General features: G+C 43.5%; 1 protein-coding gene across 1 annotated transcript in view; it reads right to left on the bottom strand.

Moving 5' to 3' along the window:
* The window catches only part of MAP3K15 (mitogen-activated protein kinase kinase kinase 15), a 123,095-nt gene that overhangs the window by 68,447 nt on the left and 31,123 nt on the right, over positions 1-23,525 (bottom strand). The window contains exons 4-6 of the mRNA XM_042975280.1: positions 13,267-13,460; positions 10,067-10,235; positions 7,950-8,056 (exon numbers count right to left, since the gene is read on the bottom strand). Coding sequence (XP_042831214.1) covers positions 7,950-8,056; positions 10,067-10,235; positions 13,267-13,460 — 470 coding nt within the window. The remainder of the gene's footprint in view (positions 1-7,949; positions 8,057-10,066; positions 10,236-13,266; positions 13,461-23,525) is intronic.

Genomic DNA, 23,525 nt, shown 5'->3' on the forward strand with positions numbered 1-23,525 from the left:
CCGTGACCTGGCCTATGCAGTCCTTCACTTTTCTGGGATTCCCTGCTTTGGACCATGCCCTACTTTAAGGGTGGCATTGCCAGTAATTCTGCTTTATATTTTTCTGTGTACACTGAACACATATGACTTAGATATGTTTATTTTCACACATATAAAGTTCAACAGGTTTGCCTACTACTACACCAAGCCCTTAACTGTAGCACCCAGTTATCACCATATGGATCTTCTCCAACTGTAGGCCACAGGTGATCACTGAGTCATTCATTCATTCACCCACTCAACAAATACTTACTGAGTACTTACTCTGTGGGTGGCACAATGTTATTAGGCACAGGGGAGGCAATGGCCTAGTATACTGTGGCTCCTGCCCCCCTCAGATTTAGCCTAGTGGGAGGGAGAATAAATATTAACAAGTAAACACAGAAATGTGCGTGCTATGAAGGAAGAGAGCAGGTGCTATGAGAATGACTAACAGCAGGGACATTGTTTTTAGCTATGGTACTCTTTGCAACACCAATCATTTAGAAAGGGACATTTAACTAGACCCTGAAGGATCATCAGATTCAGTGAGGCAAGCAATGAGCATTCCAGACAGAGGAAGCACCCATGAGGAGAACAGCCTGCCTCTCTTAAGAAATGAAGGCAGGTGAGGGTGGTGACAGGGCAGTGAACCAGGAACGGGACAGGAGGCAAGACAGGACCCAGGTCACATGGGACCATTTCCCTAACTCTTAGGCGAAGTTTCTCCATTAAGGACTCCTACTCACAAGAACTCAGAAGCTATGAACTAACTTTCACATTTTACTCCAAATGGCTTTCTAGATTTTAGCTCTTAAGAAGCCTTCCTGAAATACCATCATGGAAGATAATAGAACACTGGTGGTTGGGATTCTGTCAGGAAATAGAAGGGCAATTCACATTCACTCAGCATCTTCTATGTGCCAGGCACTGTGTGCTAAGTTTTTAAAGATATTCTTATTTAAGGGGCGCCTGGGTGGCTCAGTCAGTTGAGCGTTCAACTCTTGATTTCGGCTCAGGTCGTGATCCTAGAGTCATGGGATCCAGCCCTGTGTTGGGCTCCACACTGAGCATGGAGCCTGCTTGGGATGCTCTCTCTCTGTCTCCCTCTGCCTCTTTCCCTCTCTCTCTTAAAAAAAAAAAAAATTCTAACTTAATTCTTAAAACCATCTCATTTCACATATGAGTGAAACCATATGGTATTTGTCTTTCTCTGACTTATTTCACTTGGCATTATACTCTCTACATCCATCCATGTCATTGCAAATGACAAGACTTCATTCTTTGTTGTGGCTGAATAATATTCCGTTGTACATATATACTACATTTGTTTACCCATTCATCTATCGATGGACACTTAGGCTGCTTCCGTAATTCAGCTAATGAGCAAAGAAAAAAAATGGAGAGATGATCAACTAAGAAACAGACTCTTAACTATAGGGAGCAAACCGATGGTTACCAGAGGGGAGGAGTGGAGGGATGGGCGAAACAGGTGATGGGGATTAAGGAGTGCACTTGTGATGAGGACAGGGTGATGCATAGAAGTGTCCAATCACTGTATTGTACACCTGAAACTAATATTACACTCTATGGTAACTGGAATTGAAATTTTAAAAATCCCATCTTATTAATTTCCATTATCCTCATTTTTTCCACAGCAGTGCATTCCACAGTTTCATGGGTTGTAAACAGCAGAGTGGTTTTGAAATATTTCTCAAACTGTGTATGTGTGTGTGTGTGTGTGTGTGTGTAATGTATCACATGTGTGAGTATATTTTCCATCACTTGTTAACTTTACACACCCCTCATGAGCGGTCTCCTTCTTTAGTACAAAGGCCTCCCCTGACACAGAAGTCATTAATTGGGGCGGGGGGTGAGAGGGGGACAAAAGGGAGGAAACCAAAGCAGGAACTGGACAGAAAAGGAAGATACCTTAGGCCCAAGAAGACCAGGGGGAGGACTGATGGAGGTGGTTTAAGTTCTCTGAATAAATGCTTTTCAAAAGGAAAACGTGTAGGGGGACCCGGTGGCTCAGTCAGTTAAGCACCCGACTTCAGCTCAGGTCATCATCTCACGGTTCGTGAGTTCAAGCCCTGCATCAGACTCAGGTCATGATCTTGTGGGTTTGTGAATTCCAACCCCCCACTGGGCTCTCTGCTATCAGCACAGAGCCCACTTAGGATCCTCTGTCCCCCCGCCCACCTTCCCCCACTCTCACATACTCTGCCTATCTGTCAAAAATCAACACACACACACACACACACACACACACACACACACACACACACAAAGGAAAACATGTATTATTGGCAAGGCCACTACTCAGAACATAAGGAGATAGTACATTTCTCAGAAAAAAAATTGCAACTGGTCTTTTGGTATAAAAAGTATGTATTAGGAAAATGGCTTCAATACTCAACTACCACCTAATGCTCTCATCACAGATGACAAAGGAGAACATATAAAAGGATGGCTCTACAGTTCAAGAGGCCCAAGGATTCTTTTGGCTATCCCTCAGGCAAACGAAAAAGAAGAGGAAGCTTTCTGGGCAGAGATTCATGGATTATGCCATGACATCATTAAACTAGTGTTCCCAGGGGTGCCTGGGTGGCTCAGTGGGTTAAGTGACCTGACTTTGGCTCAGGTCATGATCTCACAGTTTGTGGGTTCAAGCCCTGCATCGGGGCTCTGAGCCTGAAGCCTGCTTCAGATTCTGTGTCTCCCTCTCTCTCTGCCCCTCCCCTAGTCACGCTCTCTTGGTGTCTCTCAAAATTAAACAAACATTAAAAAAAAAAAATCTAGTGTATCCAGAGCACTTTGCTAAAACTGGGGAGTTGTGGTCCCAGATCTCTTACTGATCAGCTGTTATATTCTGGGCCCTGGCCTTTCTTTCTTCCTCCTCTCTAAAATAAAGAGTTTGGACCAGATGACTCCTGTCAGTTCACAAGATTCATGCTTCTCTTCACTTCCAGGAAAATGATTACCACAAAGATACCCTTACCACAAAGATACCCTTATTTTGCAACATGCTTTTAGGTCATCATTTTCCTACTCTTGACAAACACCTACTAAAGAATGGCTACATAGGGGCACGTCAGTCGTTTAAGCATCTGACTCTTGATTTTGGCTCAGGTCATGATCTCACGGTTCATGAGTTCAAGCCCTGCATCAGGCACAGCCTGCTTGGGATCCTCTCTCCCCTTCTCTTTCTGCCCCTCTCCTGCTCACACGGTCTCTCTCTCTCTCTCTCAAATAAACTTTAAAGAATGGCTATATAAATACATAAATTATTTCTGGCAAGGTCAAACAGTATACATAAACAGAAGACACAAAGAAAAGGATGCTGGCGATTACGGCAGAGACAAGGAACCCACGCTGCCCTCCTGGGGACACATGTCCCTCCACCCAAGCAATAACAAAGCTGGAGTCCAGGGGCTAAAGATGAGGTGACTGCTGTAGGTTCTGGAACAAGCTTGTGGCCTCTCTGGCACAGGCTGGATTTCGTAACATCTGTTTACTATCGCCCCTGCACACATTTCCAGGCCCCACAGCGTACCTGCCTCTATCGCTCCCCTTAACTTATTTATTTATTTATTTATAGAATGATACATCAGATATTCTAATATTTATATTAGAATATCTTATTTATAGAATGATACATCAGATATTCTAATAAATGCATCAAGCATCTGGCTTCCCTTCCACTAGCTGAGGAATTCAAGGAGTTAAATTTTGTTGGAGTTAGCAGTCTTGACCCAAAGGTGCAGAAAGGAGAATATGAGAACACTCCTATTTTGTGACAGTTTTGTTGTTCTTAACCTAGTACTTTGATTCCGTTATTCTTCTTCCAGACCATCTTTCTGCCTGCTGCTTGGAAACCTGGTCAGGTTCTTCTGGCTGCATTAACATATCCAATAAAGTCCTGTCTGTAAAAACAACAGCAAATAAAAATTTCCCATGAAGGATTGCAGGCCACTGAGTGGCAAGCAGTTTAACTGCTCAAAGGAAACTTGAGGCAGCTTTGAATGAGCTTCTGAACAGCTCAAGTGCAAGGGATCAGGAAGAGCTAGCTGGGTCAAGCCAGCTTTCCTAGTAACAGGGACGCCTTGCCATCTGAGGGTCAAATGTGGTTCATTACCGCCAAACTTTAGTAACTAATTCATGGCTGTGATTTGCTCCACTTCCTGAGTTAAAGGTCAACTGTAATGCAGGAATATTATTTGTCTATCACTATATTCCCCTTTATAGACACAGGGTAACGCCATAAAGTTTCTCAAAACTGTACATAGTACCAAATTCTACTGTGCATATGCTGACAGCTGGCCAAGTTCCACCCAAAGCAAAAATGTCAAATTCAGGGTCAGACTGCATATACACAGGAAACAAATACCGCAATATTACAGAAAATCCCTAGTCGGTTGGAAAAAAGGAGGTTCTTGGCTTTGAGGACCTTGCCTGGCCTATCACAAAGAGCCACCAGCTAAGGTGACTAGAAAGAAAAAAGCCATCACCGGAGAGCAAGGTGGGTCAGTGGTGTGCAGTCCCAGTCACTCTGCTTCCAAACTGGAAACACATTCATTCACCCTGTGATCACTTCATCCTGCCACACCCATTTCTCTTAGGTACTGGTTTTACATTTCAAAACTCATTTTTCTCTATTAGTGCTCTCAATGGATGGCAATCAGAATATTTTGTTCTGTTTGACAGCAGTTACCTCTACTCCATCTGAGAGAAGACATGGTGGTGAGTGACTTAAATGGCCCTCTGCGTTTTTATTTAACAAACCATTTTTTCATAGCACTTACAGTGTGCCAGACATTCTTCCAGAAACTTCATCAGTGCCAGCTCATTTAATCCTTACAAATCAAGGGTTAATCAAGTATAATTAAATATGAATGAAAGTGGCACACACTACTTTGACGTAACAGAGTTATAAGACTTTTCTTTTTTTTCTGGGCTTAATGAAGATGCCCTTCCCAATACTCCCTGCCTTGGGATGCTGAGTTTAAAGACCAGTGGGGAGGGGCTCCTGGGTGGCTCGGTAGGTTAAATGTCCAATTCTTGATCTCACAGTTTGTGAGATCGGGCTCTGTGCTGACAGCACGGAGCCTGGTCAGGATTGTCTCTCTCCCTTGCTCTTTCTCTGTCCCTCCCTCCCCCCATCAAAATAAATCAATAAACTTAAAAAAAAAAAAAAAAAGAGTAGTGGGGAGAGAGGAGGCACATTTTTCACAGAGATCATGAAATCTTCCCTCCAAAAGGAATAAAAATCCTATCACTGTTTGCCATTATCTACTCCAGCAGGACATACACGTGTGCTATATATCCAGCAGAAATGTGCCATTAATGTACAAAAACCATGCACAAGAATATTCATAGCAGCACTGTTCTTAGCACCCCAAAGTAAAAACAACCTAAAGGTTTATCAGCAATAAAACAGATAAATCAATTGTGGTATACCCACACAACAGATTATTCTCCAGCAACAAGAATCAACGAACTAAGAATACATCCAACAGCACGGATGAATCTCACAAACATGATGCCAAGTGAAGGAAACAGACACAACGGAAATACACACTGTGTCACTCCATTTATATGAAGTTCAAGGACAGGAAAAATTGATCTAGGCTGAGAGATGTTACAACAGCGGTTGCATACGAAGGGGTGGGAACTGCCTGCAAAGGAGCACAAAGGAACTTTCTGAGGGGATGGAAATGTTTTATATTTTGATAAGGGTGTTGTGTACAGTCTACGTCCATTTATCAAAATTCATCCAACTGTACACTTAAGATCTATGCGTTTCACTGCATGTACATTTTACTTCAACATAAGAGAGAGACGTGATGTCACGTGGGTTCTAAGACTCCTGAAGCCATGGGCTTCTGAACACATCTGCTGTCCTGCAGATGCTGCCGGGGCAAACCCACAATGTGGAGCCTAATCCAGCTGCTGAAACCAAGCCAAGACTGAGAAACTGGACACAGGAGTCCTCTAACCCAGGTCACCTCCTATACTCACTTTATTCATTCCCCGTGGAAGATGTTGGCCATGGAAGGTTGATGAGGAGGTGCCAAAACTCTTTGGCTCTCAGGCTGAGTCTGAACACCCTCCCAGAGTCTTCTGCTTTATAATTCAATATGACCAATTTCTGGCCCCGGCAGAAGGCAGGTCCCGCAGTAAGTATATCTGGGCATGGCTCTCACCATATTCACCTAATGCTGCTCTCCTTCCTGTATCTTACCCACGGAAGAAGGGAGACTGCAGGATTAAGACATTTAGGCATCTAGGATTTTGGAGGGTTGAAATGGCAAACTTATAATTCATCCTCCAAACCCACAGTAGCCAAGTTTGAATGAGCACATGGTCGACCAGGTAGAGACTACATTTCCCAACTGCCCTTACGGCTAGATGGACTCATGTGACTATGCCCTCACCAGTGGAATGTGAGTAGAAGTGTCATGTGCAAATTCTACTTGCTTTTAAAGGAGGCTGTCCTGAGTCTCCACTGTTTCCCCCTTTGCATAGGCTGGGAAAACAGGGTAGCAGCGACCTGTCTTCAACTAGAAGAAGACAACACTTTTGCAGATTTAAGAGCTACAAAATGGTCTGAAACCAGGTCCCTAAACATTTCCTGGAGCGTGCTATGCCACTAGTCTGGCCCACTCACCACTGGACTACCATGTGAAAGAGAAATTTTGATCTTACTTCAATCATTTTATTTGAGGTGTCTTTGTTACAGCATCTGAACTAATACCCCCCAGCACACAAGCTTTTGAGGCTCATGGTCTCCAGGCAGGAGTTTCCAAGTCTCACAGACTATCTAGCTCAGTAATTTATATTCCGAAGTTCAGATCATACTAGTAAATGAAGACAGCACCTACTTTTCCTATCATACAACGTCATCCTGTTGCTTCAACTAGTCCCTCACCATCTACAAGATACTATCAACTCCTTATTCAGGTGTACAAGGTCCTTTGAAGACACAGTCCCACCCTCCACACTTAGCCTCATGGCATGTGCTTGCTTCCCGTGTGTCCCATGTTATAGTCACCCTGGATGCTCCCTGAGGGCACCCTGCACATGAAGAACACTAAGCTCCAATTTCTGTTCTGGCCAAGCAGAACGGCCTTTTCACCATCCCCATCCCACACTCTCTCCTGCCCGCAAGGTTATTCCTACTGTGAATTCCAAACCCAGCCCAAAAGACCCCAGGGAAGCTTCTTAAAAACCTCCAAGCAGAGGGGCGCCTGGTGGCTCAGTCGGTTAAGCATCCAACTCTTGACTTCAGGTCAGGTCATGATCTCATGGTCATAAGATCAAACTTCGTGCTGGGCTCCACGCTGGGCATGAAGCCTACTGGACAAATTCTCTGTCTCTCTCCCTGCCCCCCACTCTGCCCCACCCAACCCCCTGCTGCCTCGCTTGTGCTCTCTCTCCCAAAGAAACAGAAAAACCTCTAAGGAGAATAACTTCCTCCCTCTGGTATGCTTCCACAGCATTTTGGGCAAACCTTCATTAAGGCATTTATTACTCTGAGCTCTTAGGGCTTTATTTACATGTCTGGCCTCACAGCTGGAACATATGCTCCAAAGACCAAATCCCCGAAGACCAAGACCATATGCCTTGCCCATTTTCATAACCTTGGCATTTAGCAAATGATCTGGCTCAGACTCAGTGAGAGGTGAATGAAAGAAGGACTGGGGGCGCCTAGGTGGCTCAGTTAAGCGTCTGACTCTTGGTACAGCTCAGGTCATGATCTCACGGCTCGTGGGTTTGAGCCCTGCATCAGGCTCTGTGCTGACAGCACGGAGCCTGCTTAGGATTCTCTCTCTCTCCCCGCCCCCTCTCAAAGATAAACCAACATAAAAAAAAAAAGAACGGAAGAGGAGGCAGATTTCAAAATTCTATACGTACATTATTACACTTACCTGTTCAGTGCAAATGCATAATGGAATTTAATATTATGCTGATCGGCCAAGTCACACGTAGGCAGCATTTTTAGTGTTTCTACTAGCTTCACCATAGCATCATAGTCCTGTTGGCAAGAGGTCCCACGGTGAGAAGGAGACGAAACACACAGCTCTTCACAGATTTTTCTGAACAGTTATAAACATGACTGCCTCAGCATTTAGATACAAGCTTTTCCCTACACACAGCATTTAGTGAAGCTACTTACAGCCCGTAAGAGAACAGAAATAACATTGTTTTTAAACCCAAAATGGATGAGAGAGAAGACAGACAAAAAATCCCTGCTACCAGAGGCCACAAAAAGATCAAGGGAAAGAAGTGTAAAGGCAACAAAAGCAAGCAAATGAGTCCAGCAGCCCGAAAATAGCTACCACGCTTTGAGGGCAGGCGAGTTAACACTAAGAGCACAGCTGTGGGTGAAGATGAGCGAGATAAAAACATACACAAAATCTTACGGTCACTTGCTGTGTTAAGAGAGGAAACATGCCAGGTCCTTCCTATTTTGCCAGAACTAAGTGAATTCATCTAAACCAGGGTTTCTCAACCTTGGCACCATCGACATTTTGGGGCTGGATCATTCTTTGCTGTGGGGGCTGTCCTGTGCATTCTGGGATGTTATGCAGCACCCGTGGCCTCGACCCATAAGATGTCAGTAGCACCTCCCCCTAGCCTCCAAGTTGTGAAAGCCAAACATGTCTCCAGACACTGTCACATGTCCCCTCGTTGAAAACCATAGCTCTAAACTGCATAATTACCCAGGGAAAAATTGCTACTGTGTTTGTCTCAGCTGGGTCCCCTCTGAGCAATGCCATCTGCTACCCTTCCAGCCAGGCTTTGAATCCCGGTTACTGGCCAACTTGCTGACAGTCAGCCACAGTTAGCTGAAGAGGACTTCCCACTGAAATCCCATGCCTGTCGTGTGCCTCTGCACCTTGAGGCCACTGCTCGAGAGAAGGAGACAGTGTATCCCTCTTGGGGTAAGCTTCTGGCTTACCTTTGAGCCTGAGAGTCCTACCCACGGAAGGTTATAAAAAGATGTGTGACGGCGAGGACAGAAGGAAGCCAGCAGCTCAGATGGAAGAAAGATTCAAAAAGGTCATTCCCATTCTCTTGTCCCCTAGGCCATGATCTAATCATTGTCAAAATTCCTAACAGCATCTGCTGTTAAAGTCAATTAGATGCGCCTGTTTGTCGCCAGGCAGGTGTGCCTTAGTGGTTGACCCTTCTTCCTTTGGGTCGTCAAGGGATGCCTCGCTCGTTTAGATTTAAAGACCTGTGGTCCACAACCTCCAATATGGCTTTGTAGAGTTCTGCAGGGAAGGCCCACTATCGTGTGTTCCCCCAAAGGGAAGGAAGTCAAGACATCCTTACAAATGGCTCAAAAGCATTTAACTTGGAGGGAGGAAACCATTTCTTTCATGGTACCGCATCCCATAAACTCTTTCTCAAGGACTCTCCACAAGTCTCTGATGCTTGTTTTAGAATAAGTGTCTGCATTCCCTGGGTCCTGGATGTGCCTCTGCTACTCCTGCTCTGTCACTAATGGGTGGTGGGAAACAAAGAAAGAAGCAACAAAGGCCTAAAGAGGCATAGTGGAGGAGTTAAGAGCAAGGACAATGGAGCCAGCTGCCTCAGTATAAATCGTGACTTTGCCAACTGCCGTGTGACCCTTGGACTTAACTTCTCTCTGCCTCATATTTCCTCATTGGTAAAATGGAGATAATCAGACTATACATCCCGTAAACTTGTGAAGAGAATCAAATTAATGAGTATTTGCCAAGAGCTCGAAACAGTGCCTAGCATAAAGTGCATCTAAACTGTGAAATTCTAAGTTCCTTTTATTAAGCAGTACTGTGTAGGAGATTCTGCTGGAGTGGCCATCTGATCCCACAAAACCTCCAATGTTACGACCACAACAGATATGCTAGGTGACCTATGACCTAGCCATATACCTACTTAGTCTATAAAATAGATACCTAACCATACACCTGGTGTAAGAGTACTTCATATGAGGAATTAATTCCTTATGCCAAAGAAGAACCCCCTATGTGCTAGCCTCCATTAAAGGTACTCATACCTGGATGTCTCGGTAGGATAGCAGTAAATTAATGATGATGTCTGGGGTCAGAACCTCGGTGTTGTCCATGCGGAGCTTGATCCGAGCCAGCTCCTTCGCCAGTTCATCACCCTGGTATTTCTCTCGGGCTCTCCGGATGTCGTTTAACAAGGCTTCTTTGTAATAAGCACTGGAGAGGGAAATACGAAAACCCCCAGTCGCGTCTACATGCATCTGGGACTCCGCTTCCTTCAGCAGCTCAAACTAGGTTCTCGTAGCCACGACTCAGGTTAACACACGGGGGCCTCTCCCAGACCTAAGCCTCCCTGCACCAGCAGAGAGAGGAGACCTGTCCTACTTGCTAGTCCCGTTCTGTAGCAACTAACCACTTGACATCAACATAGAAATTCAGTTCATTATGACCTTGAAAATATTTTCAAAGTTGACCCCCAGCTGTATTTGGATGACGCATAGGACTTGCTACTGAGCCCTCCCCCGAGATTTTCAAACACAAAGAGAGCAAGAGGTTACCTTACTTGAATCATTATTTCCCCCACTATTAACGCATTATCACAGAGCCAAATATAACCCCAAAACCATGCAACACGGTACATTGAGAATGTCATTCAAATCAATCTATCGGGTACCGCCCACCTACTAATCTCAAAGCTTTTTCCGGTTGGCCAAGAGCCGGAAACTGGATGTGCCCACGAGCAATCCAAGAAGCTGTGCCTGGAAGCTTATGAACAACCTCTGCCCTTCACTCCCCTGGTCATTTTCAACTGCCAGAATGCTCTTCTGATGTAAAACTAATCTTCCTTCGCGGTGGGATCTAGTCAATAATAGAGATGTATGAAAACATCTAAAGCACTTCAAATCCACACTGGAATCCCTTACCACAGCCTCTCAAAGAACCAATGCTAGTACCTGGGACTTGGTTTAGAACCTTTAAAAATGATCCAATTTGATGTACAGAAGGCCAACTTACAATGGCCATAGATTTAAATAGGTTGCCTACTTTCCAAGCAATGTTTTCATGGAGACTGGGCAATGCCAAGCAGTAATATACTCTCATCCCATTAGGTAGCTGGGAGGATTTCGCCACAGAGAAAAACTAGGCCATTCATTAAAGAAAGGAGCAGGCTCAATTTAACAGTCTTGAGAGAAAGAGATACAATACATAAGAATAAGAATATTACTTATTTTTATTATAAAACTATGCCAAATAAATGTGAATAGAGTACACAGCCTAGTCCAATGCTTATAACAGGACCTCGATTAACATTTCAAGAATAAAGTGATGCCCCAGAGAAAATTAGTGCATTGTTTTTTTCTCTCTTATTTGTCTATTGCTTATCATCCTAATGAGCAAATTAGCAGATTCTACCAGTGTTTAAAATTCTGTCATTAATCTAATGAGTCATTAAGTTGGGTGACAGCCACTGTCCATTTGGTGGACCATAAAGGCATCAATGATATTAAAGTGTTATTAGTTTAGCCTTACAAATACAAAGTTATACTTGAGTTTAGTCTTGTTTTCAAGGCTAATTCTGAAAAATAGTCTCAATAAACTAAGAAACCTCAGAAAAGCCATACCTTGTAAGTAAATAAACAAAACACTGAACTGAGTATGGCTTGGGGACACCATCTATGTAATTCACATGCAGCCATTTCTGCCCGTGGTAATGAGGGAAGATGCTGCTAATCGATGTGAACCTGGCAATGGCTTCAAACCGCTTCTCAGCACAAGGCCAAGGCAGCCGTCACCAATCCATCGGAGTTGACACCTGAGCTAAAGACGTATCTGCCACCCCTCTTGTACAGGTTTTATACCAGAAGCACCATTTACCCTCTCACCAACCAACCAAGGGGTGGAAGTGACCAACAGGTATTTCAAGTCCCCTGAAACGATACTAATCAAGAGGCATTTTCCTACTGATACATACACACGCTTAATGAGAAACAAACTCGGGTCGACTTCTTACGAGACCCTGCTCGTCGGGCAGACGCAAACCAGCCTATTTCCTTGTCAGACCTAAACACATGGTATTTGAGGAGCTTTCTCTCTAAACGTCACTAAAATGTTCACTGAGCAGCAAGGGGTGATCGAGTCAGGCTCTGCAGGAATGTGCCACAAAGGGACCCCATTTGCTGTCTGCGTTGGCATTTGGTCACACAGATCTGGGTTTCCAGTCTCACTGTCCCATTAAAGTGGACACAAGGAACTCTGCGTCCAAATAAGAGATGATAGGATAGAAGAAGAGAACAGAACATGAGCAAGCATGTACCTCACGCCACTGCCACAACAGTCACATGTCACAGTTTGGGGAGCTGCCACCTGAGCCACAGCAGGACGTGTGGTCCTTTCCATTTCAATGTAAGTCAATTCTGCCAGGGCTTTGGATTTTCATTTGTTTTGCAAGGACAAATCCTTCTTGTGACCGAACTTACAGGAGTAAATCCTTTAAACTGGCTGCAAGCAAAATCACTAGATGCTTTGGTTTAGTGGATAATTTGTGGCCTCCCACTTCTGGAGTGAGAACATGCTAAGGCGTGGTTCCCTGAGCACGGACGCTCAGACAGGTGAGCTGCCATTTGCAAGGCTGCAAAGCGCAGAATCGTCTGAGCCAGGATTCAAACCCAAACCTGCTCACCTCTGAATGAGTATTCCATACCTTCTCCGACATAAGCCTACAAAGAACACATCCCAAGACATCCTGACATCAGGATGGCTGTGGCTTGACTCAACAGATCTGACTTTATAGCACAAGAATTTATGACCTGAATGACCTTGCTGAGCCATTTTAACAACCCCAACAACTGCATGGGGTAGGGGGGAGTGAAATCATGTTCAGAAATGATCTTAAAATAAGGAATCTTAGGGTTGAAAGAGCAAGAAAAAACCAGTGACTTAACTTCCTTATTTTCTAGATGAGAAAATGGCTACAGAGACTTATCAAAGTCACATGGGGAGTTGGCGACAGATACAGGCTTGACCCTCACCTCCTAACTCCAGTTCTACTCTCTTTTGGCTACACCCCAGTGGCCCAACTTAGTGAGGTAGCAAGAAGAATAAAGGCTTCCAGAAGAACTTAGAAAGGATTAGCTAGGGTTCCCCATTCTCTGGGCATTATGATCTCCTAAGGGTCTATTGCCTCCATGAACGTGAAGGGCAATGTTTGGCAAAGCTCCCAGGGTTGAGGACGGTGAATGGGCATTACCATGAGGTCACGTGGATGTCCTTGAGGAGGCTGATAAACCTGTCCACCAGGGGCACGCACAGCGGGCCCAGGATGGTGTCCCAGTTGGGCTGCATGTATTCCGAGGCACGCTTCTGGGCATCACTCTCGCAGCAGAAATAATCAGCACATGGTGTCACGATGTACGGGATGAAATAATAATTTCCACTGGATGCCTGGAAAAAAGAAACAAAACACGTTTCACAAAGTAACTGATGCAGAAGCAAAGCCGTGGATTCAGGCAGGTGGAACCTGGTAGGGCAGGGAAGGAGAAAGTACCTGAGAATGATTAACTGTGTGTGCAAAAGGACGATGCATCTATCAGGCACAAAACTGGAAACCACTCAATTCCACAAGCTTCAACACAAAAATTTGGTTTCAGAGGCTGGACTGATCTGTGGACGGCTCTGAACTTCACTGGCAGAGCTTTTAGGGTTTCAAGTCTTGGACACTACATCATTTCACTACGGGCCCCCCAAATCAGAGTGAGCTTGGGACCCACTGATGACCAAGAACTGCAATGTAAAGGCAGATACTCTTTTTTTCAGCATAGATGCAAAAGCCCCATTACTTGATAATTTAACCACAGCTGAACTATTCTAAACTTTGAGTAAAAATTGTTTTGCAGGAAGCAGGTATCAATAACTATGACTAGTCTTAGAGCTATTTTGGAAAAGGATGTTAAAAAGTTTTATATTGTCCAATACTACTCAGGTAAAACAGTAGCTTTTTTCCTAAGAAATAATTACAATTTGACTATGAATCATGATCCATTGTAAAGCATAAACACTACCTCTGAAAAGCATTAGATAATGCTCAATTTTTTAGCACATTTGAGACTAAAATACATTCTTACACGACCTTCTTCTGCCAGTCAATCTTTTGTCTACACGGTCATAAAAAGCAACTAGCTTGGGGCACCTGAATGGCTCAGTCGGTTAAGCGTCTGACTTTCGCTCAGGTCAATGATCTCACGGTTCATGAGTTCAAGCCAAACATCAGGCCCTGTGCTGACAGCTCAGAGCCTGGACCCTGCTTCAGATTCTGTCTGTCTGTCTGTCTGTCTGTCTGTCTCTCTCTCTCTCTCTGCCCCTTCACCATTCACACTCCCTCTCTCAAAAATAAAAACATAAATAAATTTAAAATTAAAAAAAAGCAACTAGCTTAAAATTCCAAACTTCCTAATTCCTATCTCTTCACTTAGTTTTAAAGAATGTATATGATGCCAGAAATAATTCATCTGATTTTTCCTCCTTAATTTTTAAAACTAGACTAATGGAATTTTTCAAACATTTTAGAATAATACACACATAACCTTGGGAAGCACACTTTCTCCAAGAACAGGAAACCAAATAAGCAATATAGCTTCTTCTAAATGAGAAAGAAATTCATTAAATACAGAAAAAAAATGGTCAGAACACTACCATCTCAGATCAAACAGAAGCTGTGGGAAAACCTACCACATTGGGGAACTGATTTCAAATACCTACATGACTCATATTTTTAAGTCTTCCTTTTGAGTAAGATTTGCTTACACAAGAACAGGTGGATTTCTTATTTCCACCTGAACTCAAACTCTAACTCCTTGTCCTGAGACTCTCTCTCTCCTTCGTACCTTGTAGAGGGCATCTCTAAGTCCTACTCAGTCATGTTTCTAGGCCCTGAATTATTTTGTTAAGAAAAAGTTACTAGCGCTGCTTCGTTCAAACACATCTTAAGACTGGGTCAGCGAACCTGTTCTGTCAAAGGCCAGACAGTAAGGGTTTTTGATTCTGTGGGCCAGTTTCTGCTGCAGCTCCTCACCTCTGTGGCATGAAAGCAACTGTAGACGGCATAGAAACGAACATAACTATGTCCCAATAAAACTGTATTTGTGGGCACAAATCTGAATTTCGTATTCTCACGTGTCCTGGAATACTCCTCACCTTGTGACATCTTCCAAACACTTAAAAGTGGAAAAACCCTTCTTAGCTGACAGGCGACGCAAAAGCAGGTGGCAGGCCAGCCACGTTTTACGTTAAGCTCCTTGATATCCCATTATTCCTGAAAATAAGATTTTCTGAGAATGCTTACCCTGCTGCAGAACAATAGCTGAAGACTGTCCCTGTGGGCACCAGATAGTGGGGTTCAACCACTCAAAATGCAGATACCAGTGCGTTATAAACAGAGATGGCAAGAATCCAGGGTTGTGGGTGGTAACTGGGGAACAGGGAGAAGACTGCCAGCTACTTCCCAGCAATCATTGGGAAGTGCCTGCACCAGGAGAACAAAGACCCCAGTTAAGATCTTCAAATTCTCAGAGAGAGATTGGTATTGACCAGCAAAGTCAGGATGTGGTGGGTTAGACTCTGATTTCTCCCTCATCTCTAACAAAATGCCATGTTGTTGAGGTAAGCTAAAAGCCATTTACTCAGTCAGAAGCGTAAACTGGTTCTTCCACAAAGTAGCTGAGTTTATGGTAAAAAGCCTTCCGATTTCAGACAGAGGGAGAAGAGGGCTATGTGGATCAGTGAGGTCTAGAAGGTAAAATATCTGTGAGGAAGCAGAGTTGGGTTTTTTCCCCCCCAAAAGAGCTAGATGGGAAGGGGTCAGGGGGCGGTGAGAACCTTCTCAGATTATCTCCTCAGAAAAACAGCCCTGATAAAAAATTAAAAAAAAAAATTTTAAGTCTTTATGAATTGTGTGAAGAGCATATACCAACGGAGAGACATTTATTCAAGAAAATCAACTAATCTTGGTAAGAACAGCGAGACTCTAGCATTTGAGCTATGACCCGCTTCTCCCCTGTCCTCCAGCCCAGTGTGACAGAAATGCTGCCCTGAGTGGGTACAGCCAAGTAGACGGGGCTCCCTCTCACCCCACAACCTCTACTCTGACAGTTTCTCCTTGGGAAGGCCAGGCCGCCAGCATTCTCATCCACCCTGGCCCTGTGCTGGAAAAGCTCTATCCTGGGCAACTGCAAGAAAGAGGACCAGGGCAGGGGGAGGAGCCTGCCTCTCTCAGAACGCTCCCCTGCTTTAGCGTGGGGTACCGAGCAAGGGTGGCAGCCCCTGATCTTCTTGGCTTGGCCTATTTCACCAAGAAAACTGGGCTCTGATCGTCTTTGTCCCAGATCACATAGAACAAAGGTTCCACGTCAGGAAAGGCAAGCTGGGAAGATGAGGCGCTGCCATCCTTGCTCGGTTACCCCCCTGGAAAGCAGGGGAGCGTTCTGAGAGAGGCAGGCCACTACCCCCCACCGCCCAGCTCTGGAGCAGTGGGGCACAGGCTCTGCCTAGGACTAGAGGCGTGCTGTAGGAAGGGAGAGGCCCGCAGCAACCCAGAAGTGGACTGCCAGGATGCAGAACACAGCATGGGCAAGTGCAAACTTATGAGCACTATCAAAAACAACAGAGATTTTTATGGCAGGAAATTAAGAGGAAGTTGGTAGTTCCAGGACAGCAATAGGTGAAAGGCAGACCAGCTAGTTTAACACAGACAAACAGGGAAGAGAGAGCTAAGAAGAACCTTCATAAGGTCAGAGTAAACCTTGGAGACAGGCCTTAACCACCCCCGCAAAGGTACCCAACTTTAATTATATCAGACTATGGAACACTGGTGTCTTGGGCCTCATCAAAAACACAGTAATCAGAGTATTACTCGGCAATCAAAAGAATGAAATCTTGCCATTTGCAACTACATGGATGGAACTAGAGGGTGTTATGCAAAGCGAAACTACCAGTCAGAGAAAGACAAATATCATATGACTTCACTCATATGAGGACTTTAAGATAAGAAAACAGATGAACGTAAGGGAAGGGAAGCAAAAAGAATATAAAAACGAGGAGGGGGACAGAACATAAGAGACAAATACAGAGAACAAACTGAGGGTTGCTGGAGGGGTTGTGGGTGGGGGGATGGGCTAAATGGGTAAGGGGCATTAAGGAAGACACTTGTTGGGATGAGCACTGGGTATTACACATAGGGAATCAATCACTGGCATCTACTCCTGAAATCACTATAGCAAGCACTATATGCTAACTTGGATGTAAATTAAAAGTTAAAAAAAAACCACAGTAGTCAGCTAATAATTAAGGTGTATTCTCAATACAAGAAGAACTTAAGGAAATCAGGGAGAGATATAGTCAAGGAGAGCCCAGGTATAATCACAGTCACCCCTGGCTGGGGGTGGCAAGGTCAGAGTAGCTGTGTACATGACCAAGGCTGTACCCTCCAAAGAGTCACACCGCAGGCCGCACGTTGTGGAGCAAAGAGACTTCGCTGAACTAGTCTATTCAAGTCACTAAACAAACAAACCAACCGACAAACAACAAAAATAAGCACCAGAGACAGCCGGAAAGAAATGAGTATCCAGAGTTGCTATAATGCATTATCTGAAATATCCAGCTTTCAACAAAAAAGAAACAAAACATGCCAACAAACAGGACAGTGTGATCCATACACAGGAAACACAGCCAGCAATAGTAGCTGCCTTTGCAAAGGCCCAGATACTGGATTTAGGAGACAAAGACTTGAAAGCAGATATTATAAAGGTATTCTAAGAACTAAAGAAACCAAGCTGAAAAGAATGAAAGAAAGGTATGATGACAATGTCTCATCTAATAGAAGATGTCAGTGAAGAGACAGAAATTACGAACAAACAAACAAAAACAAAAAACAAACCAGCAAATGGAATTTCTGGAGTTCAAAAGTACAAGGACCAAAATTAAAAATTCACTGAAGGGGCCCAACAGGAAATCTGAGGGCAAGAAAGAATCAGCAAACTTGCAGACAGATCAACAGATGATGCCGTCTGAGGAACAGAGAGAAAAAAGAATGAAATCAACAGAGCCTCACAAAAGTGTGGGACATCACCCAGTGAACCAACATACATGGCACATTGCAGGGGTCCTGGAAGGAGAGCAGAGAAAGGAGCAGAAAAATATCCAAAGAAATAATTTCTGAAAACTTCATAGAGGTGATTAAATGAATCGTTCAATTTCATATCCAAGAAATTGAATGAACTTCACGGTGGATACTCAGAGATCCATACCCAGATATATCACGGCTAACATTTTCAAAGACAAAAAGAAAATCTTGAAAGGTAAGAGGATCTTGTCACGCACACGAAACTCCGCTGAAATCAACATCTGACTTTCCACTGGAAATAAGAAAGCCATAAGGCAGGAGGAGGACATATTCAAAGGGGTGAAAGAAAAAGTAAGTCAGCCAGCACCTTCTATCTAGCAAAACTAGATTTTCAGAATCAAGGGAAAGTGAAGATATTTTCAGATCAACAACAACTGAGATAATCTGTTCCTAGAAGAACCACCTTACAAAAACTACTAAAGGAAGTTCTTCAGGCTGAAAGTGAGTGACACCAGACACTAATTCTAATTCACTTGGTAAAAACAGAGCATGCCAGGAAAGGTAAACAGTTAATGATAACAGATGATATGACTGGGGGCGCCTGGGAGGCTCAGTTGGTTAAGCGCCTGACTCTTGGTTTCAGCTCAGGTCATGATCTCACAGTTCGTGGGATTGAGCCCTGTGTCCAGCTCTGCGCTGACACTGAGGAGCCTGCTTGGGATTCTCTGTCTCTCTCTGGTCCCCCACAAAAAGAAAGAAATAAACTTTAAAAGAAGACTTCCTTTGCCATGCTAAGGTGAGGTGTTTGGAATTTATTTTAAAAAAAGATGATATGATTGACAATTTCTTCTTTCTTAACTAATTTAAGAGACAATCACATTGGCACACCTGGGAGGCTCAGTCAGTCGAGTGTCCAACTCTTGGTTTCAGCTCAGGTCATGATCTCACGGTCATGCAATACAGCCCAGCATCGGGCTCCGTGTTGAGCACAGAGCCTGCTTGGGATTCGCACTCTCCCCCCCGCCCCTGTCTCCCACTCACTCTAACAATAAAAAGACAACTGCATAAAATGACATATATAATCATCTAATCTGTATGTAACATACAGAAACGGGATTTATTTGACAGTAACAGTGTAAAAGATGCAGGTGGAAATAACACAAAGTACACAGGCATGAGGAAATTGCACCATGTGTTAACTGGAATCCACAGAAACCAACAAAAAGTTACCAGAAATGGTCAACAAAAAGGTTAATGTAACTCTATAAATATATACATTTCTTTGTTTCCTTCTCTCAGCTTATTTAAAAAACATTATACAGAATAATAATTATCACAAAAATATTTACCAACTTTACAACTACATAACCCGGAGGATCCATAACAGACCTGTAACTGAAGGTGCCAGAATCCCACTTATTTGGATACAAGTATGACAGGACTTAAGGCCATTTCTAAAACAAACACTTCGCTGAAATCTTATTCATAGTCTTTCTTCAGCAAGCCCATTGCTCCCAAATAGCACAAAAGTAAACTCTGTCCCCATCCTACTCAAGTCCTCAATAATGAGGTGTGAAAAAAAATAGGACCTCGGCAAATAAACGCTACGTGCTGTTCCAGGTTATGGCTCAAGTGGGCAGAGCAAGAGAGGCGCAGGCTCATCAAGACCTGCCCACAGCCAGGCGGGATCTGATCCTTTGGGCAAACGTTCAGCCACAGAGGAAAATGAGGAGAAAGAGAGGGGATACGTGACGTCTGACAACTGAGCGAGCTGACTGAACAGGACTGTGCAGACAACGGGAATCTGGAGCCTTGGCAAAGTAAAAATACTCCCTTTGAGAAAATCTCTCGTGAAGTGTATAAAAGTTGAAGAAATTTTACAGAAAGCAATTGGGACTAATGGCTACATTTACAAAAGCGATTCATAAACTTCCAAGTGAAAGCACGGGCTTTTGAGTGCAGTACTTTTGTTCTAAGGAAGAAGAATAGGCTCAAACATCTTCAAATGATGGAGCACATTCAGACTTTTGTTGGTAGGGAGAGCAGAAATTAAAAAGAAAAACACTGATTAGCATAACACATGTCCAATAGCAAACCAAGCTTGTATATTTGTAATTGTTACATTTATAAATGGAAACATCTCAAGAATCCAGCTTAGTAAAACACATTCAACAAAGGCAGCTTAGTTTCCTACAATAAAGGGGCATTAGAACCAGTATGCTAGGCACATTAACATGTAAACCCTTCCAAAAACTCTTCAAATACCTCCCAAAGGAAGATTCTCATATAGTAAGTGGGGTCAGAGAGCAGAGTAAAAGCCACTGGCCTCAGACACCGTGACATTTGGAAGTGGAGGAATCTGTCCTCTGAAAGTTTCTAGTCCCTACGTTAGCAGTGGAGATTTCTAGAACTACTGCCATGTACAGATTCATCACCATGAACAGACTGTCCTGTACCATCACTAGGTTAAAGAACAGGTGCTTTTAAAAAAGCTCTCATTATGAAAGTTTGATTATATAGTCTCAAATGCCATACTTTTTTCCTTTACCAGTCACCAATTTTATTTTTTAAGTTTTAATTTTAATTCCAGGTAGTTAAATACAGTGTTATATTAGTTTCAGGTGTACAATATAGTGATTCAACACTTCCGTACTCGAATGTCGTTTTTAGTGCCTCCCTAATATTCCACATGGTAAATATTTACCGTGTACTTAACCATTCTACTGTTTAACTTCGTTCTGAAAATTTTCTTACTGTACACAGAGATGAACACTTTTGCATCTTCACACTGTTGTCTTTTCCCAAGAATGAAATGACTAGAGGAAGTTTAAGGTTCTTGGTATGTGCTGCTGTCAAAGAGGACGGAGCAGAGGCATTTCCTTTTCATCATCTCAGCAGAGCTGGGTAGTGGGATGGATTCCCCCCAACATTTGCTAAGTCAGGTGAGAAAGAAATACCTTATTAATACTGAAATAGGAAGTATCATAGCATCTCTGCTCAAGCATAGCAAGATGGTGGAGAACTGGGATGGCCAAGGATTGAATCCCAGCTCCATTCCATACTAGATGAATGACCCCGGACAATATACTTCTCTGTCCGAATCTGAGTGTTCTCATCTTTAAAATGGAGACAATCGTACTGTCAACTTCATTAGGTGGCAGGGGCCTAAATATGGTCATGGCACATAGTGGGCATACAGTAAATATCAGCTGTGTTCAACAGTTCTAGACCAGCCCAGGAGTTGTGAACCTGGAGTCTATTAATCCTTGGGAGTCTATGAACTTGAATGAGAAGAAAATTACATCTTTGTCACCATTTACCTTTAAATGAATTGTAAAGCTGCCTTCAGTTAGGAACAGAGGTAACACATCTTAGTTTTCGCAGGACCCGGGACTTTGTCACTAATAGAAATCACAGAATTTTTCCTATCACGTTACACTTCCTGCAGAGATCTCAAAATAACCTTTATACCCATTATCAGTCCAAACTTATGATACTTTTGAGACCTGCTGTTTGATCTTATTATTTGAGACATTAATAAAGAAGCACACAGATTATAATATGCAACTTTAAAAAATATTTTAGTAGCTAGGTTTCAGTATAATTTGCCTCCTTTATAATCCTTTGTATTTACTTAAGCATTTTAAGGTATGTTCTGAGAAGGCGTCCATAGGTTCCTCCAGATTGACAACGGGGTCCCAAGGCCCTCCAAAACCTAAGAGTATCTGCTCCGGACTCCCCAGCAGATGTTTCACATAGAACATCCTACCTGCAGCCCTAAAACACAAGTGTTTCTCCAGTGGGCTTCACATGCGAAGACATTTATGGGTAACAGCGCGATTCCCACCCACAAACAGCGGTCTGGATTCTCTAGGACAGCTCAGGAGAGCAGAGGATGCTGTGTTCTTCACCTCACGGTCTAAGGGTTTCAATAATGGCCACCAACCAAGGACACTCAGGACTTTCCCCTCAGCTGGCTCCTATGTAGCTACTCTATGCAAGAAGGCCAAGGGTTCAAGGCCACCAGGACAGAAACCCAAGGGAAGGGGCCTCACTACACCAGCACTTATTTCTATTTATGGCTAGCAGCAGGTGGCAAAATTGGTCATTAACAGCACAAGTTTTATCAATTAATTCTTTGGAGCAAATAAATGTGTAAAATCTCGTCCCAACAGACTTCCTAATGAGACTTCCAAGCTCAATGTCCTAAAGAACATTTTTTTATCACAATACAAATGTTTAATCAGTCAATAAATGACCCAGTCAGGAGGGGGGGTGGAATCTAAGGCAGATGGAAGGTGGTTTAACACTATTCAAGGTAAAAATGATTTCTGAGCACTCAGGGAAGAAGGCCTATCTTGAATGCTGGCAGAACGTAGTTACTTTGGAGCCTGAATCTTGTAACGCAAAAGGGTTGCAAATCCTTCGTGAAAACGAAAACTAGAAAAGCATGCAAAAGTGTTCCCAAGAAGATTTACAGAGCAGATGAACAAATACGGGACAGTAATTTTTCAAAAGTTATTTAACATGAGCATGCATTAAAAAGTCCATTTATTAAGAAAGAGAATCCAAGTCAGGGGCTGCTCAAAAAAAAAAAAAAAAAATGAGGGGCACCTGGGTGGCTCAGTCGGTTAAGCGGCCGACTTCGGCTCAGGTCACGATCTCGCGGTCCATGAGTTCAAGCCCCGCGTCGGGCTCTGTGCTGACAGCTCAGAGCCTGGAGCCTGTTTCAGATTCTGTGTCTCCCTCTCTCTGACCCTCCCCAGTTCATACTCTGTCTCTCCCTGTCTCAAAAATAAATAAACGTTATTAAAAAAAATTTTTTAAATGATCACAAGGTGTTAAGCCTAATAGATACAATTCTTTGTCTAGTCAGTTACAGGAGAATTTTCAAAATCCCACACATGCACATCAGGGGAATGCAGGTGTTTTTGTTGTTGTTGTTGTTGAAGATCGATGCAGACAGCATTCCGTATTGCTACTTTTCTCTATTTGGTCAGGATGAGAACTAATAATACACAGAAGCCCAATAACAATTTCAACTGAATCATCAGGCTGTTGTGACACTTAAAAGGTAACTGAAGATCTCACTGCTGGAAACAGGCCATGCAGTGTCAAGTGAACTACTGCAATTGCTCATCTGCTTTGTTCATAAAATCCTAGAATTATTTCAGATCTGGCAGGAATGTCAGTAACCACCTGATTGATCATCTCATTTTATACAGGAGGAAACCGAGACCCAGAAAGGTTAACCGACTGGCCCACAGAGGACCACAGAGCCAGACGACCTCAGGTCCTTCCCCTTCCTCCTCAGGATTCTTGTCAGTAACTGCCATTGTGGCTTAATTTTGAAATACCCTTAATAAAGCAAGCCATGTTGCACAAAATACCCA

Source organism: Panthera tigris, chromosome X, assembly GCF_018350195.1.
Source record: "Panthera tigris isolate Pti1 chromosome X, P.tigris_Pti1_mat1.1, whole genome shotgun sequence".
Classification (NCBI taxonomy): domain Eukaryota; kingdom Metazoa; phylum Chordata; class Mammalia; order Carnivora; family Felidae; genus Panthera; species Panthera tigris.